Source organism: Natrix helvetica (assembly GCF_964273705.1).
Source record: "Natrix helvetica genome assembly, chromosome: 3".
Lineage (NCBI taxonomy): Eukaryota > Metazoa > Chordata > Lepidosauria > Squamata > Natricidae > Natrix > Natrix helvetica.
In genome coordinates, this window is record NC_138549.1 from 141,115,358 (window position 1) to 141,137,755 (window position 22,398).

Sequence of the window (22,398 nt, forward strand, 5' to 3'; positions counted from 1 at the left end):
AATAGATTAAGCTTATTCTCCTGTTTTATCTTTTAGATCTTTTAGAGGCTTGTGCTAAATCTGACCAAAAGATTACTGAAGAGTCTTCTCCACCTTCAGAAGTATCTCAGGCTTCAATAAATGATAGCAGTTTAAAGGAAGAGAACATAGCTGAATCTTCCTCCTCACCCCGTTTGCAAGAGACTTCTGTCACATCTGTTACAGGTTAATTTGAGGGGGAAAGTGCACCCTGAATTTTGATGGGGCTAGGGTGGTGTAATGCCAGTCTCTTACCCTGCATGCTTTTAATATCTTAAATGCATCTTATAATTTAATGTAGGATTTAAAAACTATTAATATGTTGTTTTTATAGGAAGCAGTTCTTCTAAGAGAATTGATGGTTTTACTGCTTCCAAAGCTACAATCGAACATGAACCTAAATTTCGATGCAAGTTCTTAGACTGTTCCAAATCGTTTCGAAAGGCTAAACTGCTGCATTATCATATGAAGTATTTCCATGGGATTGAGAAATCGCCAGAACCACAACAAAATCCTGCAACAAGAAATATTCAAACAAGAGGTTCCTTGGCTTCTGAAAAGGCTAGTCAGGAAGGTTGTACCAGAAGGCGGACCACATCTGGTTGCTTATGTAAGTAGTATTATTTTCTTTTAAAAATACATGTAATTACTTTGAAGCAGATCACTTGGGTTGCTTTAAAGGCCAGTATTTTTAAAGTTTTTCCTGTTTTTCTTCAATTTAGTACTTAAATAACACAAACATATTAATTTCACACGATTAACATGTTAATTATGCAGAAATATTCACATATATGAAATTAGGATGATCACCGTTGTTGTTTTGAAATTATTTGATGTTGAGTGACTTTATAGATACAGTCGTAAATTTACAAAGCTGAATAGAGGAAGTCTGGGAGAAACGGAGACATAAAAAGAGAGATGGCAAATAATGCTGAAATGGTGACTAAACATTACATTTGAAGAGCCTACTGACCACCATTCACTTTCATCATATCTGAAGTTTACCTGAGTAAAAACCTAATGCTTCTAAACCAGTGCTCCCTAACCTTTGCACCTTGGCAGCCTTCCTGGGGAGGGGTGGAGGAGAACAAGGTCATGTGAGCGGCAGGCTGACAAGTGCATGAGCAGCTCCACTCAAGAGAGAAGAGAAGCCTTTGGAGCACAGTCTTGGTTCATGCAGGCTTCTCCATGCCAAAAGCTTTTGCAAAGGGACAGAAGGCTTGAAGGAGTGCAAGATTGCTCCCCCAAGCCTTTCATCCATTTGTATGGAAAAGAGAATCCTTTGGGGTCATGGTCTTGTGCTCCTTCATGGTGTCCTGTGCAGGCAGCCTCAATGAGTCAGCAAAACTGAGCAGGATGTGCTTGTCCCACTCAGCTTCTGCTCTCACTGCTCCGCTTTTGGAGCATGGGGAGCAGGCAGCTTGGCTGGGGTGGGGGGGAGAAGCGAAACCGGGTCACGCGAGTGGCGGGCTGGCACATGCGCAGCTCCACTCACAAGAGAGAACCTTTGGGGCCCAGTTGCAAAGGCCATGACCCACAGATTGGGGACCCCTGTTCTAAACTATAAAGGAGAAAACAATAATGTATCTTATTTTTTTAAAGCTGCTAAAGAAAAGGATAAAAACAAAGAAAAGAAACCCAGAGACTTTGGAAGATCAAAATCAAAGAAAAAGAAGAAGAAGAAAAAGAAAATAAAAACAGGTAATATTTTAACGGAAAATTGCTACTGAGAGGGATGCCTTTTAATTTTCTTAGGCAGTTTGTATCATTTGAGAGACAATATATCTAAAACCTAATATGTTGAAGCCAATAAAATAGACATGCCTACATCAGTTGTTTTTTCATTAAAAAAACCTTGTGAGCCACAGAAACAATTAATTACGGAAAAGAATCTGAAGATCTCTCCTGGTTTACCTGCTGGTCAGATTTTTCTTCTGTGAGAAGAGCTTGCCTCTTAATGCAGAAGTGGGCAATTAACATCCCAAATGGGTTCTTACCAGCGGAATACCTCTGGGAAGATTAGAAGGCATAGTTATGATCCATCTCCATAGCTATGGTAACTGAAGGAGATTATTATTAATAATATTGAAAGTTGAACAAAAATGTGGACAGATGTAAAGCTTTTAAATATAGTTATTTACAATAGTTGTCATTGCCTGCTTATTAGAGATATCACCATGAAATACTAGCTATAGCCTACCTATTTTATGGCTATTTTAAATGCAGGTATAGCCTGCATATTTTATAGCTGTTTCTTGCAGTATGTGGGTTATCTATGTGGTTAATGAACTGCGATAAAACTCCACCTCTGACATGTGCATCTTGCTTCCTTCCTTCTTTGCCATCTTTCTTAATTAAGTCAATTTTAATGTTAATATTTATTGTAATGTTCTATCTTGTTACTCTTACTTGGTTATAAGATTATTGCTACTTTTACTCTAGGCAAGATGGGCAGCATATAAATTTAATAATAAAAAATATTGTTTAAATCAATAAATTGTAATATTAGTGTTTTCATTCATTTTCTGTAATATTCAGTTCTGGATAATAACACTTAATTAAACTTTCCAGAACATTCAGGGAGTGAAGAAAATGTTGACTTTTCCCAAGATCTTTCTTCTCCAAGGTCGGCCATTACAACAAGATATAATTCTACAAATCGATCTTGTATGCATTTGAGTACACAAATACATAGCTCTGATACTGGGCATCGTAAACAGAAATTAAAAATCACAGGTAAGACTGCTTTTGCATTTTTATGATGGTTTTAACTAAAAAAAATAAAAAATAATTCCGAATATTAATGATAATGGGGAATTTTTTTCATAGGCTTGCTGTTTATGATTGAGTGTTGATAGCTTTTAAATTATGACATTTCAATTGCAAATTAGTATATCTCAGATATTTAACACAGACATACCTTTTTTTGTAGTTATTTCTATTCTTCTGCGTAATTTTGAATTATTTAAATCGGATATGCAAATTTCTTAAACTTGGAAGTCTGCACTTAAGGAAAAAGGTGACATGGCATTTCCAGGACCAAATTTTGGGGGTGATATTTTCAGGATTCAAGCGCAAATTTGGGCTGTACAGTTGGTCCTTACGTTTCACAACTTTTATGCTTCTTGCCCCACTACCTCATTTTAGAAGAAATTTTAAATCTTTCTGACAAAACATCTCTGCAAATTTAGAGCCTATTATTCAGCAAGAAGCATTGCTTGTAAAACGTATGGATGTAAGAATAGCCCTGCTGTCTCAGGCCGAGGCCCATCTTAGCCCAGCAGTTTGTTTCTCACAATGGCTAATTGATGCTTTCTTACTGTTCACAAACAGGAAGATGGAGACCTGCCCTTGCCACCATTGTTCTCTTGCAGTTCATGTTTGAAGGGTTCTTGCTTTTAACCCAATGTAAACTGGGTTTTCATGACATAAACACTAAGCTCTACCAGCCTAGCTTGCACAGTGAACATTATTTTGACAATCATAGACTGTGTAGTTTGCTGCCTAGTAGCTTAAATTTTAGTTTTGTTGACAGTAATAGACTTTAGTTTGCTACCTAGTAACCTAAATTTGACACCCAGGACTTCCTAGCTATATTTCTCAAAATTACCAGTGTGGATCATGACTGCTGTTTTCTCCCCAGCAATTAATTTATATGGTCCATGGCATCTATAGCCTTCACACTTGACAGGTGTATCACCACTTTGTACTGCCAATAGAAACTCATCTCATATAATTCCAATGAGTCAATAGCCTGCAGTCAAAAACCTTGTATGCTCCCTAAGAGAAATATTAGTACAAAAGAATGGGCATTTATCATCTGAGATGTGAGTCCTCCAACAAGAGTATATCCTTTATCTTTGAAATAATATGATTCTCCAAATCTCATATATGCCCCGAGAGCAAGGGATGTATCATTGAAATGGGATGAAAACTTAGATTTAGAATAACTTTATAGCCATTTGTCTATCGGGTTTCCTGCTAGGCGGGGTTGGACTAGAAGACCTCCAAGTTCCCTTCCAACTCTGCTATTGTATTGTATTGTCACTTTGAATGTACACAATCAGTATACATTAAAATGAAATTTCATTGCATACAGCTCTCAAAGGGTCACCACCTCCAATATACACTATATAAATATTACCAAATAAATAAATACAAAATTATGCATATACCCACATATATTATATGAGAAACAACACAGTCCAGATGTATACAGTATATCACAGAAGTGAGTACACCCCCTCACATTTTGTAAATATTTAAGTATATTTTTTCATGTGACAACACTGAAGAAATGACACTTGGCTGCAATGTAAAGTAGTGAGTGTACAGCTTGTATAACAGTGTATATATGCTGTCCCCTCAAAATAACACAAAACCCAGCCATTAATGTCTAAACTGCTGGCAGCAAAAGTGAGTACACCCTGTGATAATGTCCAAATTACAAAATGTGAAAGGTGTGTGCTCACTCCTGTGATTTACTGTACATGTACATGGCAAGAAAAGCGAATCTTGTGAGTTTACCAGACAGATAGCATAGGGAACAAAGCTGTCACATAATTTGATAGTCCTGCTAGAAATACTTTGAAATGTCCTCCCAGAGGAGAGCAACTGAAAAAGATTGTAAAGCGAGTATGTGTGATCTCCAACAATGCTTTGAGCTTGTTCTGATCTAGGCTTCAAAGGCTGTGAATTATGTTCATTCACAGCCCGTAATGAGTCCCAAATAGTTGGAAAGAGTCCTACAGTAGGCTGCCAAAGTCCTTTGGGATAAGGCTGATAAGCACCCACTTTTATCTTCCTTGAAACTCTGCCAGAGATTTAATTGGCAATTAGCTTGGCAAGGCCACACAGAGCAAATAGTCAAAACAGAGCTTCAGAAGGTAAACTGACCAGCATGAACCAAGTTGCTTCCTGCAAAGGTTCATGTGCTCTTCCTTTATGTCCTATGGGAGAGGCCAATCACCTCCAAGCCTTACTCCCGAGTTGTCCCCACATAGCGCTTATAAGCAGTATCCTGAATTAACAGGAAGCAAGCTTCCTATAATTTTCTCGGCTGTCCTACACTCTCTGTATGGACTTTCTGTCTGAGGCACTGCTGTCACCAAACCAAACTGATGCAGTTTGTTAAAATGCTCTCAATTGTGCCTCTGTAAAAAGTAACCAGGGCAGCAGGAGAAAGATGTGCTCTCCTCATCTGATGCAGGAAATGCAGGCGCTGGTTTGCACACTTCACTAAGGATGATGTGTGGAGAGACCAATTCAGATTGTTAGTTATCTGCACCCCCAGATACTTAATACTGTTGACCACCTCTACAACTGCATCCATGATACAGAACAGAGTATGACTATGCCAGCTCTTTCTAAAATGTACAACTGGAAGATATCACCTATAAATCTTACTGGCTCATGCTGACTCAGCTACTTTGTTTTCAAAGGAACTGATAAACTTTGAGAGCTAGGAGTTCATTGTACTGAGAACAAACCCATATTACCGTATTTTTCGCCCTATAAGACGCTCCGGAATATAAGACGCACCCAATTTTAAAGGAGGAAAATCTAGAAAAAAAAGATTCTGAACCAAATACTATAGTAAAATATTTTATATCAACTGTATAAAGTTAACAGCAGTTTAAGAACAATTTTATGTCAACCATGTAACACAGGGGTGTCCAAACTTTTTTCAAAGAGGGCCAGATTGGATGAAGTGAACATGCTGGAGGGCCGAACATTTTTCCGAACATTCTTTGAACAATAACAATTAAATGCAAATGAATTATTTTATGCCAAGTTAATTGCAAATGGCATACTTTTCATTTCATAACATTAAGATCAACTGACAGCTGAGTTTTCACAATGTATCCATCTTTTCCCTGAAGACTCGTGTTTAGTACATTCAGATGCTTTCTTTCCTCTTTCCCTCTTGTCTATCCTTCCTTCCACCCTCCCTTCCTCCTTCCCTTCCTTCCTGCCTCCCTTCCAGTTCCCTCCTTCCTCTTTCCTCCTGCCTGCCTGCCTTCTTTCCCTCCTGCTTATCTATGCTTCCTTCCTTCCTTGCACCTCCCTCCCTTCTGCCTGCCTGCCTTCTTTCCTCTTACCCTATCCTCCTATCCTTCCTTTCTCCCTCCCTCCTTCCTTCCTTCTGCCTCCTTCCTGCCTGCTTGCCTTCTTTCTTCTTTCCCTATCCTCCTATCCTTCCTTTCTCCCTCCCTCCTTCGATCTCAGGAGCGAAAGCCTTTGAATGAAGTTTGATTGTGTCCCACCTAGCGTTCTCCACCCCCACCCCCAAATCTCTCCGGATCCGGAGAGATTTTGGGGTGGGGGTGGAGAACGCTAGATGGGACACAATCAAACTTGATTCAAAGGCTTCGATTTGATTGTGTCCCATCTAGCGTTCTCCACCCCCACCCCCAAATCTCTCCGGATCCGGAGAGATTTGAGGGTGGGGGTGGAGAACGCTAGATGGGACACAATCAAACTTGATTCAAAGGCTTCGATTTGATTGTGTCCCATCTAGCGTTCTCCACCCCCACCCCGAAATCTCTCCGGATCCGGAGAGATTTGGGGGTGGGGGTGGAGAACGCTAGATGGGACACAATCAAACTTGATTCAAAGGCTTTGGCTCCTGAGATGGTGCGCTGCCATCCAAAATGCTATTACTACGATCTCTGCTGCCTGGAACTGCCCGAGAAGCGGCAGGTAAAGCGGGCGCTGCAGTGATCGTGGTACCAGCATTTTGGATGGCAGCGCACCGATCTCAGGAGCCAAAGCCTTGAGGCACCTTTCATTTGCAGGAGGAGGGCAGCTTAAAGCAGCGCCCCAGCAATGTGAGGAGCCGCTGCCACCGCCACCACCACCTAAGCCCTCTTGGGAGCCCAGCCGAGCGGGAGCTCTGAAAGCGAAACCTCTCTCCTTTCCAGCCATCATGATCTCTGCAGCCCCCTCTTTGCCTGCCCCATTTTCAGATGACCCAGTGGCTACATTCGGCTTACAAGACGCACTCAGATTTTTACCCTCTTTTTTGGAGTAAAAAAGTGTGTCTTATAAGGCGAAAAATACGGTATATCCCCAAAGCAGCTGGTATTATGTTTTGCCCAGTGGTGGGTTCCTGCCGGATCGCACCGGATCGCGCGCTCCCTTTTGGCGCTAAACCCGGAAGTACGGTCTTGCCCCGCCCCTGGCGACGGGACGACGCTTGCCTGCGCTCCACCAGCTCGGCTGGGAACGGAGACGTTTCTTCAGCGGAGCGGAGTGCCTGAAAGGGATGCAGGCTCAGCCTGCCAGGCTGCCACCGCTCCACTGAAGACATTGCTGAGCAGAGAAACGTCTCCGTTCCCAGCCGAGCTGGTGGAGCGCAGGCAAGCGTCGTCCCGTCACCAGGGGCGGGGCAAGACCGTACTTCCGGGTTTAGCGCTGAAAGGGAGCGCGCGATCCGGTGCGATCCGGCAGGAACCCACCACTGGTTTTGCCAAACTCATATTATACCAAAAAGCACTGTGGAATAAGGTGAACATTTTTCTCTCCCATGCTGTCTTTGTATGCCAATCTAGTTATGAATTCTAATTTCTATTAATGAAATACATGCGCTAGGGTCTGCATAAGATCCCTAAATCTACTGCAGTGCATGGGGACTAATGGGACTCCGATTAAAATGTATAATGATAATGTCGACAGATAATTATTCAGGTTTTACCTAATGTAATACCTTTTGTAAAATCATAAAATATCTAATGTAACCAAACTACATTATGAAGTAGTTTACACTCTTCTGTAAAACTACTCAGTAAAAGTAGGGTTTCTCCTCCTTCTGACTCTTACGATTAGTTCTCTCTTCCAAACATGACATGACTATGCCCTAGTGACTCCTAGATTGGATTGTTGCAATGTGCCTTGGGGCTGCTCTTTAAGATAATTTGGAAGCTGCAGCTGGTGCAGAATTGCAGGCAGCTAGCTGGGCCTATTTTTAGGGACCTGCATTGGCTGCCAGTGTGCTTCTGGGTTCAAGCGGCCGTGGCAGTATACTGGTTAGAAATATAAAATTCACAGCATAGATATTGTACTTGATCTTAGCCAAATGCCTGAGAAAAAAGCTCTGTCTTCATCCAGGAGCCCAAGCTCAGGCACACAATCACGTTTGGCGCCTTAATAAGGCCAATGTGGACACTGTCAATCTAACTGCAGGGAACATTATATTCCAGAGGGTGGGCCCCATTAGAAAAGGGTCCCTTGGGCCTGCCAGTTAACAATTGGAAAGAGAGACAGTCCCTAGGTAACTTGGTCTTTAGCCATAAATGACTTCAGCTTGAATTAGCAATAGCAATAAGATTTAGACTTACATATCATTCTATAATGCTTTCCAGCACTCTCTGAGCAGTTTACAAATGTCAGCATATTGTCCCCAGCAATCTGGGTCCTCATTTTACCGACCTCGGAAGGGTGGAAGGCTGAATCCACCTTGAGCTGGTGGTGAGGATCAAACTCCTGGCTGTGGACAGAGTTAGCCTGCAAAATTGTATTTTATATATGTTTTAATTATTTTTAATACTGTTAGCCATTCAGAGTCATATATGTGAGAGGAATAGCCAAATAAATCCACTAAATAAATACATGTCTATATTGGATTCCTTTGCTGAAATGAATGGTTCTTTATCTGTGATTGTGTTGTAACAATGTCTTTCTGTTGTTAATTATCAATTCATCAGCTCTCCACATGTATGCAAATCAAAATGTATGAAAATATTGCTAATACCTATTGAGTAGCAGGCAATAATTTATAAACCATCCACAATCTGTTGGATTCATTCAAATTCAATGTTTGCACACAGAGGATGATACGCTGAGTGAATCATCTACAGAAAGTTTGTTTTGGAGTGATGATGACTGCAGTAGAGATATTGATGTAACAACCAATCCTGATGAAGATCTTGAAGATGATAATGACTTTGAAATCGTTCGCTGCATTTGTGAAGTAGAGGAAGAAAATGACTTTATGATTCAGGTACATTGGAGAAGATGAGAGTATAACAAGAAATTGCCAGTCCCCAAAGAAATGCAAATAGCAATCATAAGATTATTGAAACTCTTCCTGGATAACTAATTGGCAAGACTTCTTGATAAGTACGATTTTGTAATGGCTAGACAGAATGACCTTGAGACACAAGAGAAAAAGCTGTTCCCATTTTTTTCTTGCTGAGCAAGACAGTTATTAAATGAATTTTACAACTTTTTTGCCCAGTTGTTAAGTGAATCACTGCAATAGTTTTTACTATCTACAACCTAAATTATCTGATAATTGTTGCTTCAGAGACGGTAACAATAGAATGGAGCATGGTCTAGAAACACCCTGAATGACCATACTTTGACTTGCCCCAATGTTATAGAGAGAATTTGAAATAGTCTAAATCTCTTGTTTAGCTTATGAAATAGCAAATTGTGTTTGATCTAATTCTGCCTTATATTTAACAGTGCGAAGAATGTCTCTGTTGGCAGCATGGAGTTTGTATGGGTTTATTGGAAGAAAATGTACCTGAGAAATATACGTGTTATGTTTGTCAAGATCCTCCAGGTACAAAGATTTCTAAGGTTGCAGAGTCTTCTAATAGTATGTAATAATTACATTATTTTATGTATTATTGTACTGCTTTTTTTCAGCATACCTTAATTTTTCAAGTATTTGATAGCAAATTATTAAATTTACCATAATAACCAATATAGTGAATATGCTACACTATATAATATATTTAATAATTTGTGAAATTTACTGATTCTGAATGTACATACCATTAATATTGTTCTTTAAGTTGAAATTTGTTTAATTAGTAAAAATTGAATTTAGCCAGCTGCTTGAGTCTCCCACCATAGTCCTGGCAAGAGGGAAGCTGCTACTACCAACATAGGCTCATCCTTGTTGAATATTTAATATTTCTGCATAAAAGTTATCTAAAATGTGATCTGTTCTCCATACATTTTCTTCAATAAATAAATAAGTGTAATTTTTTACTTATTGATGTAATTAGATTCTCTTTCTAGTTTTGGACTTGTATGCAAAAATATTGAAAATTCAAAAGTCTTCACAAATTTTTATGCAACATTATACAACAGAATAAAAAAAAAACCATTCAATTTTAAAGGATTTGTATATTATTTCTAATGTTTTCCTGTTTGTGCCTGAAACTTGATTAGAAGTACTTTCAGTTCTGTAAGAGATAACAGGATTAGAAATCATCGTCTGGGTGAGGGGGAATAATACCATTGATATTATTGTGCTTTCTTTAATTAAAATAGTTTTAAACTCACACTTTTACTATTCTTTTACTAATATATTCAAAAGGTTATAATTAAAATGTAGTTTGCTATAGGTTTTATTATTAGAGGTTTTTTCAGATTTGGAGGTTAACTTTATATGCCAAATCAATATGCAAATTTTTGCTGTTTATTTTAAAAGTGAAAATAGTGGAAGATTAGAATATAGCTAATAATGAGCATATACTTGCTTTTATTTTTAATTTACTTCCATGTTGTTGCTGTAGGCAAGCGATCCAGTTTGAAGTATTGGTATGAAAAGGAATGGTTATGCAATGGCCACATGCATGGTTTAGCATTTTTGGGAGAAAACTATTCCCATCAAAATGCTAAGAAAATAGTAGCTACACACCAGCTTCTTGGCGATGTGCAAAAAGTGATAGAAGTGCTACATGGACTTCAGTTGAAGATGAGCATTTTGCAGTAAGCTATATTTGGATGTATTTAAATTTAAATTATATTAAATTATAATGATATAATTCAAAGAATTAAATACAATTGAATTTCATAAAGCTATTGTATAACCTAACATTTAGATATTGGTATGCTTATCAGGTTGGTCCAGGATAATATTAAGGGGTGTCAAACTGGCAGCCCACAGGCCAGATGCGTCACGCCCAGGCCATGCCCACCCCAGGTCCGCGAAGGGAAAAAAGTTACATGATGCTGCAAGTTTGACACCTGTGTATTAAACCATTTTTACAGCACTTCCCTGTTATGGTCCAACTTGACTTTGGATACCTTTCACCTTTCATTTTTCTATCAGTAGAAAAATACACCATCTACACCCAAACCCAAACTACTTGGAAGAAGCTAACTTCAGGCCATAAGTGGAATCAACAATCGTTCTGATTAATCAAACTTTAGATGGTTAATGATTTGTTTTTATAAGAGATCAAATAATACTGATACGAAATAGCAAGATAGTAGGGTTCCCTGCATTTTAATATGTCTCCCCCCATCTGCTCCTCCTCTTTACCACTGCCAAATGAAACTTCATTTGCAACATTTGTAGATGGCTATATTTATGTGAAATAACTGAGGTAGGAATCACTAATCATTAAAGGGATGTTTGAAATAATAATTCATGCGGTAGCTTTTCTTCTTACCATTTATAGGAGCCTTTGAGGAATATTCTGTGGCACATAATTTGGGAATAACTGGAACACATGCTTGAATTTGTACATAACACATTCTTTGAAGCCATTATGAAGATTTGTCTTCCATTTTAGAGTGTTCTAAATACTTATATGATTTTTAAGAATCTGCTTTTATTGAACATATCAATAAAATCACCGAAGAACTATGTTTTGAAGTACTAACATTAAATTCAGATAGGTTCATTTATATCAGATGCTGCTTTTACCTGTTTTACTTATGCTGTTTAATAGTGCTGATAAATAGTAAGAAATGCACATGCCAAGCACTAACACTATCATGACTTCTCTGAAATCTGATAGAAGGTTCACATTGGCTAGTTTCCAGCTATTTCAGATGAGTTTAGAAGATAAAAGTTATAAGCTGAATTCTAGTAAAAGTTTTCAGTGTAATTTCCACGCATTTATCTTTTTAACAGAAGTAAGGAACATCCTGACTTGAAACTTTGGTGTCAGCCTTGGAAGCATCTCAAGATAGAAGAAAAATCTCCTACCGCTAGACTCATTCACATTGAAGAAAACAATTGCAAAGAGGAGACTACAAGTTATAGAACTTTTAATGGAACAGTTGAGAAACCTCCAACCATTCCCTTTGTAGAGGAATCTTATATCACTAGTGAGCATTGTTACCAAAAACCTCGAGCTTACTATCCTGCTATAGAACAGAGACTTGTTGTAGAAACCAGAAGTTCGGACATTGATGATGATGTTAATAGGATAAGAGAAAATGGAGATGATGCTGTAGTGGAGAGATTAGGATGGGAACTGGATAGAGAAATATGCAAGTTGGAAAATGAATCAAAACATAACTATTCTAAGGTATGTTTTACTGAACCCTTTCTAGATTTTAACATTACAGATGGAAATTTGGAATTCCTATGCTATTGTGATGATGATTACATTAGTTGGGTTCATGTAGCTAAGGAATAGTGTTGAGAGATAGACACAGAGAGAAAGAGGAAGGAAGGGAAAAGAAGGACGGAAGAGAGAGAGAGAAATATGCAAGTTGGAAAATGAATCAAAACATCACTATTCTAAGGTATGTTTTACTGAACCCTTTCTAGTTTTTAACATTACAGATGGAAAATTGGAATTCCTATGCTATTGTGATGATGATTACATTAGTTGGGTTCATGTAGTTAAAGACAGACAGACAAAGACGAAAGAAGGAAGGAGAGAGTGTATAACTTACAATTACTGGACTTATTAATTTGTACTTCATTCATAGACAGCCATTATCATTTAACCTTTTGAACCAAAAATATTAGGAATTAAACATATAGCAATACCACGTAAATTTGTGTACTGATTCACAGTGCTTTAAATTTAAAGCTCTCTCTGAGCAGTTTACAATTTCAGCATATGGCCCCCAACAATCTGGGTCCTCATTTTACCAACCTTGGAAGGATGAGTCAACTTTGAGCCAGCCAGAATCCAACTCCTGGGTGTGGGCAGAGTTAGCCCATATAACCACTGTGCCACGACAACTCCCTGTATGTAATCTCTTGAACTATTTTTCTTTAAAATTGTTCATGATTTATAGGGAATGATAACTTTTGCATTTTTCTAGGTAAGAGAAAAAATCACATCAGAAGAAGATACTGAAGTGAAATTGCTTGAAAAAGACAAGGATGAAATTATGAATTCCCAGTTGCAGTGGCAGCTTAACCTTTTAACCCACATTGAGTCCCTGCAAGATGAAGTTACCCACAGGATGGATTTAATTGAAAAGGAACTAGATGGTAATGGCTTTTTTTCTGCTACAAATTTTAACAATTCAATTAAGGTCTGTTCAGTTGTTTTTTGTTGTGTTTTATTTCTTACATTAAATCTGTTTAATCTAGTTTTATAATCATATTGGGTTGGCAAACTATGTTTAGAATCTTCCTGGAAAGGCCAGTGTTTTTCACTTGTGTCTTTCTATCCAGAGTTCCATCATCTAGATTTTTTTGTGTCTTCAAAACTGAAATTTTAAAAAGTTCTTCATTAGTCATCACAGGATGTTTTTCAAATATTACAATAGGTCGGGTGAAACTATCAGTATGCAGGCTGATGCAAGTCCTCTAAAGGGGATCAGGTTAAATCTTATTAAAACATAGCTGATGTCAGGTAGACTTCTATCATGTATACTATTCCATTAAATTTAACTTAAGTTTTCCATACTGAAATAGCTCTCTAGCTTTTGTAACTAAATGAGGCATGCTCATTCACTTATTCATCATATTTATATAGCAACCCATCTAACAATCAAGTGAATTAACATTGTTCATATAAAAAACAGCCCAGAATAAAAGGAGATATACCAAAAAAGAGTTGTTAATTACCCAGGAGCCATCCCACTATTTTGCCAGTCCTTAGGCTTGCTAAAAAACAGGACCTCCCAAAAGCTAAAACACAGAAGGCCACCCTCTGTATGGGGGAGGAGAGGGTGTTCCATAAAGTGTGGGCTACAGCAGAAAAGGCACATTGTTTATGAGCTGCCAAATACAGTAAAATTGTTGGTACTGAAGAAAGTTGCTTATATTTATTAGCAACTAAACTTCTCTGAAAGACAGTGCTCTGCTTTATTTGTAAATTGAATTTGTAGTGCTTCAAAGAAAATGTAAGCCTTAAGTTTAATAGGAGCTATTCACAGATTGCAGAACTGCTGAAATCATTGCAGATAGTCCTCAACTTACAACCTTTCACATAGTGACTGTTCAAAATTACAATAGCACTAAAAAAAGTGCTATTGTACTTTGACCATTTTTCACAGGTACCACCATTGCAGCATCCCCATGGTCATGTGATCAAAATTCAGATGTTTGACAACTGACTTATATTTATGATGGTTGCAGGGTCCTGGGTAACATGATCACCCTTTGCGACCTTCTGACAAAGAACGTCAGTGGGGGTCAGATTCTTACGGATCCACTTAACTATGGCATGAAAGGCCGTAAAATGGGGCAAAACTCACTTAACAACTGCCTCATTTAACAACAGAAATGTTGGGTTCAATTGTGGTGATAGGTAGAGGACTATCTGTAACTGATGCTTATGTGCTTTATCATCAGTCATAACATCAATTGGGTGCATGTGTGTCTGTGTGCACATCATGCCTTTGAGTTAAGAAGGCATGTACTGCTCCATGCTGTTTTCTTAACAAAATTTTCAGAAGTGGTTTGCCATGGCCTTTTTCTAAGTCTGAAATAAAGTGATTGGCCCAAAGCCACCCAGAAAGCTTCGTTCTTAAGTCAGACAGTCTTAGTTCCCTGATTTCAAGATTGCTATCTTAAGATTGCTAAGTCCCTTCGGGGAGAGGGGGCAGTCTATAAATCTAATAAATAAAATAAAACACTACAGTGTCTCACACATACCCCAAGGATATGTGGCAGTGACCTGACTTAGAATTTATAGTAGTTTTTGAGGAATGTTTACATACATATATGTGTATATTCTCCAACCATTTTTAAAAAGTACTGCTTGAAAATTACATGGAGTAGAGTAACAATCCTTTGATTTCATATGCTTTGCCTGCAGCATTTTTCCTGTGATTTCTCAGTTGGTTTCTTTGATTGATTGATTGATTGATTGACTGACTGACTGACTGACTGACTGATGATGGAACTTTTATTAAACAGGCTTGATATATTTGAAAACATTCTAAATAAAGTTACAGTAAATTGATGTGGTTTCCAGTATAGCTTGAAAACTATATGCCACTATATATTTGAAATGAAAAACAACAGTTAATAAATAATGTTGAACCACATCTACTTTGGCTCTCTGTGAAGTTCCCAGAAGACGCGTAATTAATTTACGAGCCTCCAGACATAGCTGAAAGGAAATCCAATCATTTATTAGGATGAACATTCTGGTGTGGACTCCGGTGGAGCCAAAACTGCTTCCACTTAATTGCATTTGAACTTTACCCCTGTAATCCCCTCCCTTCTGTCCTGTGTCATAATTCATATTCTCCAACTAGGCTGTAGACATGAGATCCAACTCCAGCTGAAGGCATGCATGGAATTCCCCCCCCCCCCCATGCCAGCCTGGTAATAATCATGGCAATGCTTTAGAAGTTGACATCAACTATATGCCATCATTTACCTAGCTATAGCTAGAAAATCAAAAAACAAAGCTTTAAGGGAGGAACTTCTTGCTTTCACTATTCCACTGTAACTCCAATATGTGTTTTCTGGATGTCAGTTCAAATACCATCAAGTGACTGGAGTTCCATTTGCACCTCTTCAATCTCCTTCAGTTTCACCATTATGAATATAATGGTATCATTTGCAAATTTCCCTAGTGGATGGCTCATCCGTAACTTTCAGATTTTTGGTAAAATAATAAAGAGCACTCGTCATAGCCCATATTAAAAGGTAAAGGTTTTCCCTGCCAGTCGTCTCTGACTTTAGAAGGGAGTGCTCATCTCTGATTCACAGCCAAAGAGCCATTGTTGTCCAAAGTGCTTCCGTGGTCATGTGGCCAGCGTGACTATATGCCAAAGGCAAACTGTACACTGTTACTTTCCCACCAAAGTGGTCCCTCTTTATCTACTTGCATTCACATGCTTTCAAACTGCTAGGTTGGCAGGAGCTGGGGTAAGTAATGGAAGCTCATTGTGTCACGCAGTACTTAAGTCTCGAATGCCAACCTTCAGTCAACAAGCCCAGCATCTTAACCACTCAATAACCACACATATTAGTAGCATGCATAAAACTGGAAAAACATTTTAAACCTGGAGCAAACCGTGTTCTCAATGTTCTGCCAAACTTCTTTCTAATTCTAGATTTTAAGCAAAATTCAGATGGGACAAATAGGGCAAGACTGGCACTTCCTCATTGGTTCATAACACAGCATAACAAAACAGTTTGCTTACCCCACTAGTTTTCCCAGTGACTTTCCTTGTTCTGTCAACACCCTCCATTCAGCCAACAAACATCTTTGCTCCCTCCTCTATCCCAGTACTACGCATAGACCAATCTTTCCTCATTTGATCTGTGCTAAGATTAAAACATTCCAAACATAAGTTTTGATCTAGGCAGAGATTATATAACAGTTCACTACTGTATGTTATAACAGTTCACTACTGTATGTCTGTATTTGGGGTGCTATTTTAAATTGCTTGATAGTTAATATATTTTATTAAAAAGTATCTGAAAAATCGATTCCTTTAAATGAAAGATTACACTATTCTACTGAAACTCTATAGCTAATACAAATCTACTTAAATTTAGCCATCAGTAATGTAGACCTTTGTGATTGTTGTGTACCTTCTCTTACAGTTTTAGAGAGTTGGTTGGATTATACTGGAGAGCTGGAGCCACCAGAACCATTAGCAAGACTTCCGCAACTGAAGCATTGTATAAAACAACTTCTCACAGACTTGGGCAAAGTACAACAAATAGCACTTTGCTGTTCAACATGATATGAAATTTCTGCTGGATGGCTGGAGCCTGTCATATGATGAGCACTCTCTATTTTAATGAAATAGCATGCTTGTTGCATGTGACGCAGAACTGACTTCAGGGAATTATTTAGGGGCAAGGGTTACTCTTCATAAAAGTAAAGAGATTGCCCTTATTTTGTTCAGTTGGCCTTTGCTAGGCATTTTTTAACATTATGGAAAGGGATTTATTCTTGTCTTCAAAATGTAGGAGCAGGTTGGCAAAGGATTTTTTCATTCCTTGTATCAAGTTGAAATAACCATTAATGTTCTTTGCATATATACACTGACAAAATTGTGCCACTGGAGAACAAAGTTTTAAGAGCCAAAAAATAATTAGTGATCCAAGGTTGTAGATAACATTCTGCCTAGTTTATTTAACTGACTTAATGTGTCAGAAAGACTCATACTTTATCCTAATAGTTTATGCATAACTACGGTATTTAATCAATAGAAGATATTATTTTCAAGCCTAGCAAGTATGAATGTCTAATTTTATAGTAAACTGTTACAAGAGGTTTGCATATATGATCTGAAACTAATCTACTATTTTAAATAGATGTAGTAGAAGGTCCCAATTTGGTTGCACTTCTTTTCCTAGTAAATTATCATTTTCCATATTTATCATGACATTGTAGCATAATTCTCATGGTACTGGGACACCCATTTATGTTGAGCTTCTGTGCATTCTTGAATTTTTAAATCTGGTCATGCTGTGCCTCCCATGTACTGATGACATATCCTGAACGCAGGGTGTAAAAGTGTCTACACAAGGAAGGGTGTATTACAGATTGAGATCTAACCATGGCCAGTGATGGTCATAGTATTGTTTTATCCCCTACTGTTAATAATTGCCATTCCGGTTATAGTTTGAAACATAATCTTTTTCAATATTATAAATGTTTTCATTGTAGATACTTGTAAAGTGTGGTTTTGGGAATCAGTTAATTTTATATTTGTGTATAACAAAGAGTCTCAAGGTCTATGCATGAGGTACTGTTCCCAAAGGCAATGGGACATTACGTTAAACAATGTTTTTGAAACCCCTTTTTGTACTTTTATTTTTAGTTTCCTTACTAGCATTATTTGTGAGATCAAAGTGAAGAAATGCTGCTTACATTGAAGCTACATTATATAGTAGCTTTTCGAACATTGGTGTATCGTAACTATTTTATATGTTTAAGAATATCATTTGCCTGCAGATCATATTTCCATCACTACTTCCTTTTTGTTAGATAACATCTGGGACAAGAAATTACTTTGAGGTAGACAGAATAGGGTATTTTTGCATTGAGTGTTCTGAATGTTGGATTTTTCCTACCTTGATATTGGACTTGTTTTTGACACCACCAAAGTTTAAATTAAAGCACATTTGTGAGTTGAAGACCTGTTTAGTGTACAAATTGGTAATTATGAATAAAAATCCGTAATGTTTATATGCTGCAGAATTATGTAGGTTTCAGTTATCTAATTTCGTCATAGAAGTAACATTTTTCTGACCATCTTATCTCATTCAAAAACAGTCTACTTTTTTTGCATTCTGACAGAGACTATGCCAAGACTAATTTCAGGGAATAATTTGTCTCCAATTATTTGGGTCTTATAGGTTATAAGTATAGCAGCTGTACAGCAGATAAAAATTATTTTGCTGTAATAAATTGGAATAAAGTTTGTGATTGTTAAAAGACATCCAGTTGTCTCACAGTAACATCATGGGGAGTTTTCTAGATAACAAGGTATCCCTGAAAAAAATATTTATCTTTTTGCTGTAAACAAGCAAGTGCATTTTGTTAAGGCTTGAATAACTTATATTTCTAGCTATATCCCTTTAATGTTGAAGATAATCCTAAAACTATAGAGCAGGGCTTAGACATATGTAACTTTCAAAGTGTTACAAATCGTAACTGATAGAACTTCTAATTTTCCAGTGGAAGAGAGGGAGTGGTCACGTGTGGGTATTCTCAAAGCCTGATTGGTCCAAAGACTGAGAGCAAACTACTTAAATACTCCTGCCTTCCCTTCTTGCCCAGTTTCCTCTCAGTCTCTTCGTCCAAGCACTGTTTTGAGTTTGTCAGTAGGTAGGAAAGTTATTTGCTTCAATCTGTTTTAAATTTGGTTTAATTGGATACTTTAAAAATTCTTGCTAAATTCCAAATTACAGCTGCGGTCCAAGGGACAGTTTTCTGCCTCGGGCGGTTGGGGGGGGGCTGTGGGGCGATTGCCTTAGCCCTATCCCCAGGGCTGTGGGGCGATTGCCTTAGCCCTATCCCCAGGGCTGTGGGGCGATTGCCTTAGCCCTATCCCCAGGACTGTGGGGGTGCCGGGCTCCAGCGCAGCTGGATAAGGCCACTTTTCCTTTTTTCCTTTCAGCGGCAGCAGAAGAGCGCTGTCTGGCGCCACATGGCGCTCACGAGCGTGGCCGAAGCCTCCAAATTTGCTTCGGGCGGCTGCCGTGCGCTGAGCCTTACTAGCTCAGTGCAACAAAGAGCCTGGGGGGAGGTGCGAGCCGATGTGCGTGGCCGAAGCCTCCAAATTTGCTTTGGGCTGCTGCCGTGCGCTGAGCCTTACTAGCTCAGTGCAACAAAGAGCCTGGGGGGAGGTGCGAGCCGATGTGCCCAGCGCTACGACACCCATCCTTACCAGGGTCGGGTATGGCCTTAGAGTTTCCGCACAGCCTTCTCCTTTGGCGTCTGGCCATTTAGAGACTGGCGGCCATTTTGGATGATGGCCACGTGCGCGAGGCCTTTCTCCCGCGCATGGCTTCCTGGAGGGCCCAGGCCGGGAGTGATTGGCCTAGTCCTAATCTAGGCATCAGAGGCCCAGGCTCCGGTGGGGCCTACAGAGGCCTGATTTCTTCCTCCTCATTCTCCAAGACACGTGAGTGGGGCGATGGAGGAGGGATTGGATACTCGCCCGGGGCAGGCAGGGGGCCCTATGCGGGTGGAAGAGAACGTGGGGCAGGGGTTCAGATCCGGGGAGCCCCCAGCCTGGGCCACAGCGACCCAACATCCCTCTAGGGCTTCCACAAGGGAGGAGGCCAGGAGGCACAAGGCCCTAGAGAAAACTTTTGCCAGGGCTGAAAGACAGGCCAAGTCTGCGGGGCCTGTTTCTTCCAGCAGGTCCAGGTCACCTATCAGACCTCCTTCGGTTTATTCGTCGTCTCGGGAGTTCAGTCTAACTTCTCCCTCGGCCTTCCCTGCCAGATCCCGCAGCTATTCCAGGTGGAGGGGGTCTCCCTCTCCTTCCCCGTCGGTCTCTCCGGTATTGACAAGGGAGAGCTCCGAGGACCCATTGCGCACCATCCCGGTGAGACTCCAATGCTACCTAGACGATATGTTGGTCCAGGCGGGGTCGTCTTCTCAGGCAGACTCAGACCTTCAGCTCACCATTCAGAGTCTTCATTCTCTGGGGTTTTCAGTGAACTTCCCCAAGAGTCATCTCTCCCTGTCTATGCGCATTCTTCACCTCGGGACAGTCATAGACTCCGTGTCAGGGGTGGTCTGCCTGTCCCCAGAATGCCAAATAAGTCTACAACAGCTCGCAGGAAAAGTTCACGGAAGTCGGCTAGTTTCAGTTCTCACATTATCTCAGTTGTTAGGCAAGATGGTCTCTTGTATAGGGATAGTCCCGTGGGTCAGGCTCCACCTCCGACCCCTTCAGTGGGAGCTCATCCCCTTCCAGAGGGGAAGGATGAGCAATTCTATTTGGACCCTCCACTTCCCAGCGGGAGTCCAGGCCTCCCTCAGGTGGTGGATCTGCCCGGCCATTCACCGGGGCTGCTCCTTCTGAGAACCGGACAGGGTGACTGTGACCACGGATGTGAGCCTGTTCGGTTGGTGGGCCCTGGTGGGCACTCGTTTGGCCCAGGGCAGGTGGACAACTTCAGATTTCCAGCACAATATAAATTGGTTGGAGCTGAAGGCGGCGCGCCTAGCCCTGCAACATTTCTGGTCTTCTGTGGAAGGCCATCATGTGCTTCTCCTGATGGACAACGTGGCCACCAAGACTCAAATAAACCGTCAAGGGGGGACCCACTCTCGGGCTCTCTGACTGAAGGCCCTGCGGCTCGGCACCTGGGCGGAGAGTCACCTGTTGTCCTTGGTGTCGGAACACATCTCCAGGCTTTCCAACCACCTGGCGGACTGGCTGGGTCGGGCGACCCTGGACAACAGCGAGTGGCAGCTCCATGCGTCCTTGTTCCGGGGGATCTGTCGGAAGACTCCTCTGGTGGATCTCTTCGCCTCTCCAATAAATTCACAACTACCACATTTCTTCACCCGATTTCAATCCTGGTCGGTGGAGGGCACGCACGCCCTCTGGAGCAGGTGGCCTCAGGGCCTTCTCTATGCCTTCCCTCCCATCCCTCTTATTCCGGGGACCCTCAAAAAGGTGGTGGTGGAGAAGGCACTGGTCATTGTCGTGGCCCCTTATTGGTCCAGGAGACCCTGGTTCGCGGATCTAGTCCAGTTGTCGGCCCTTCCGTGGAGGATTCCGCGGGAGGAGGTGGTCTTACGCCAGGGAGTCCTGATTCACCCGGAACCCCAGTGGCTCCATCTGACTGCCTGGCTCTTGAACAGAGACTACTGAGGACGGGCAACCTGTCCTCTGGAGTCATCCGCACCATTGAGGCTTCCAGGTGCCCGTTGACGACGCAGGTTTACAACTCTACCTGGGCTGCCTTTGTTAGGTGGTGCGCCCCACGTGAGATTTCTCCGGCTAGGGCTACTATTCCCAACGTCTTGGATTTTCTGCAGACAGGGCTGGACGATGGGCTGTCACACAACACCTTGCGTCGTCAGGTGACGGCTTGGTCTTCGGTGCTGGGGGGGGTAGGGTCTTCCTCCCTCTCTCACGTTCCCCTGATCAAGCGTTTTCTTAAAGGGGCGGCTAATCTCCGTCCTCCCCCTATCCATAGGTTCCCTACATGGGATCTGTCCCTTGTTCTCAGGGCCTTGACGGGGCCCCCGTTCGAGCCTCTCCGGTCGGTCCATCTGAAATTCCTGTCCTTTAAGGTGGTCTTTCTGGTAGCGATTACCTCGGCCCGGCGTATCTCGGAGCTGGGCGCTCTTTCATCCAAGGATGATCTTTGCCATTTTCACCAGGATAGGGTGGTTCTTCGTCTTGATCCTACCTTCCTCCCAAAGGTGAACACCCCTTTTCATAGGGCACAGGAGGTTGTCCTTCCCGATTTTTGTCCGGGCCCATCTAATGATAGGGAGACACTCTGGCACCGGTTGGACGTTCGTCGGGTTTTGTGTATTTATCTCTGACGAACTGCGGAGGTTCGTAGGTCGGAGGCCTTGTTTATCTCCTTCCAACCTAGGACATTGGGGGCCAGGGTGTCTTCGGCTACCATCGGCCGTTGGCTACGGCAAGCCATCGTGGAGGCCTATGGGACGACGGGTCGGCTCGTTCCGTCGGAAATAACGGCCCATTCTACTAGGAGTACCGCGACCACGTCGGCATGGGCCACTAGGGCTCTCTTTGAGG

General features: G+C 40.9%; 1 protein-coding gene across 7 annotated transcripts in view; it reads left to right on the plus strand.

Moving 5' to 3' along the window:
* The window catches only part of PHF20 (PHD finger protein 20), a 47,006-nt gene extending 28,650 nt beyond the window's left edge, over positions 1-18,356 (plus strand). For 5 of the 7 annotated variants that reach the window (XM_081946352.1, XM_081946353.1, XM_081946355.1 and 2 more), the window contains 10 exons: positions 37-204; positions 353-628; positions 1,621-1,719; positions 2,590-2,754; positions 8,847-9,019; positions 9,487-9,622; positions 10,551-10,746; positions 11,900-12,299; positions 13,051-13,222; positions 16,748-18,356. In XM_081946352.1, coding sequence (XP_081802478.1) covers positions 37-204; positions 353-628; positions 1,621-1,719; positions 2,590-2,754; positions 8,847-9,019; positions 9,487-9,622; positions 10,551-10,746; positions 11,900-12,299; positions 13,051-13,222; positions 16,748-16,890 — 1,928 coding nt within the window. In that variant the 3' untranslated portion in view covers positions 16,891-18,356. The remainder of the gene's footprint in view (positions 1-36; positions 205-352; positions 629-1,620; positions 1,720-2,589; positions 2,755-8,846; positions 9,020-9,486; positions 9,623-10,550; positions 10,747-11,899; positions 12,300-13,050; positions 13,223-16,747) is intronic. The other 2 variants (XM_081946354.1, XM_081946358.1) reach the window with 1 other exon arrangement.
* The last annotated feature ends 4,042 nt before the right edge of the window (positions 18,357-22,398 follow it).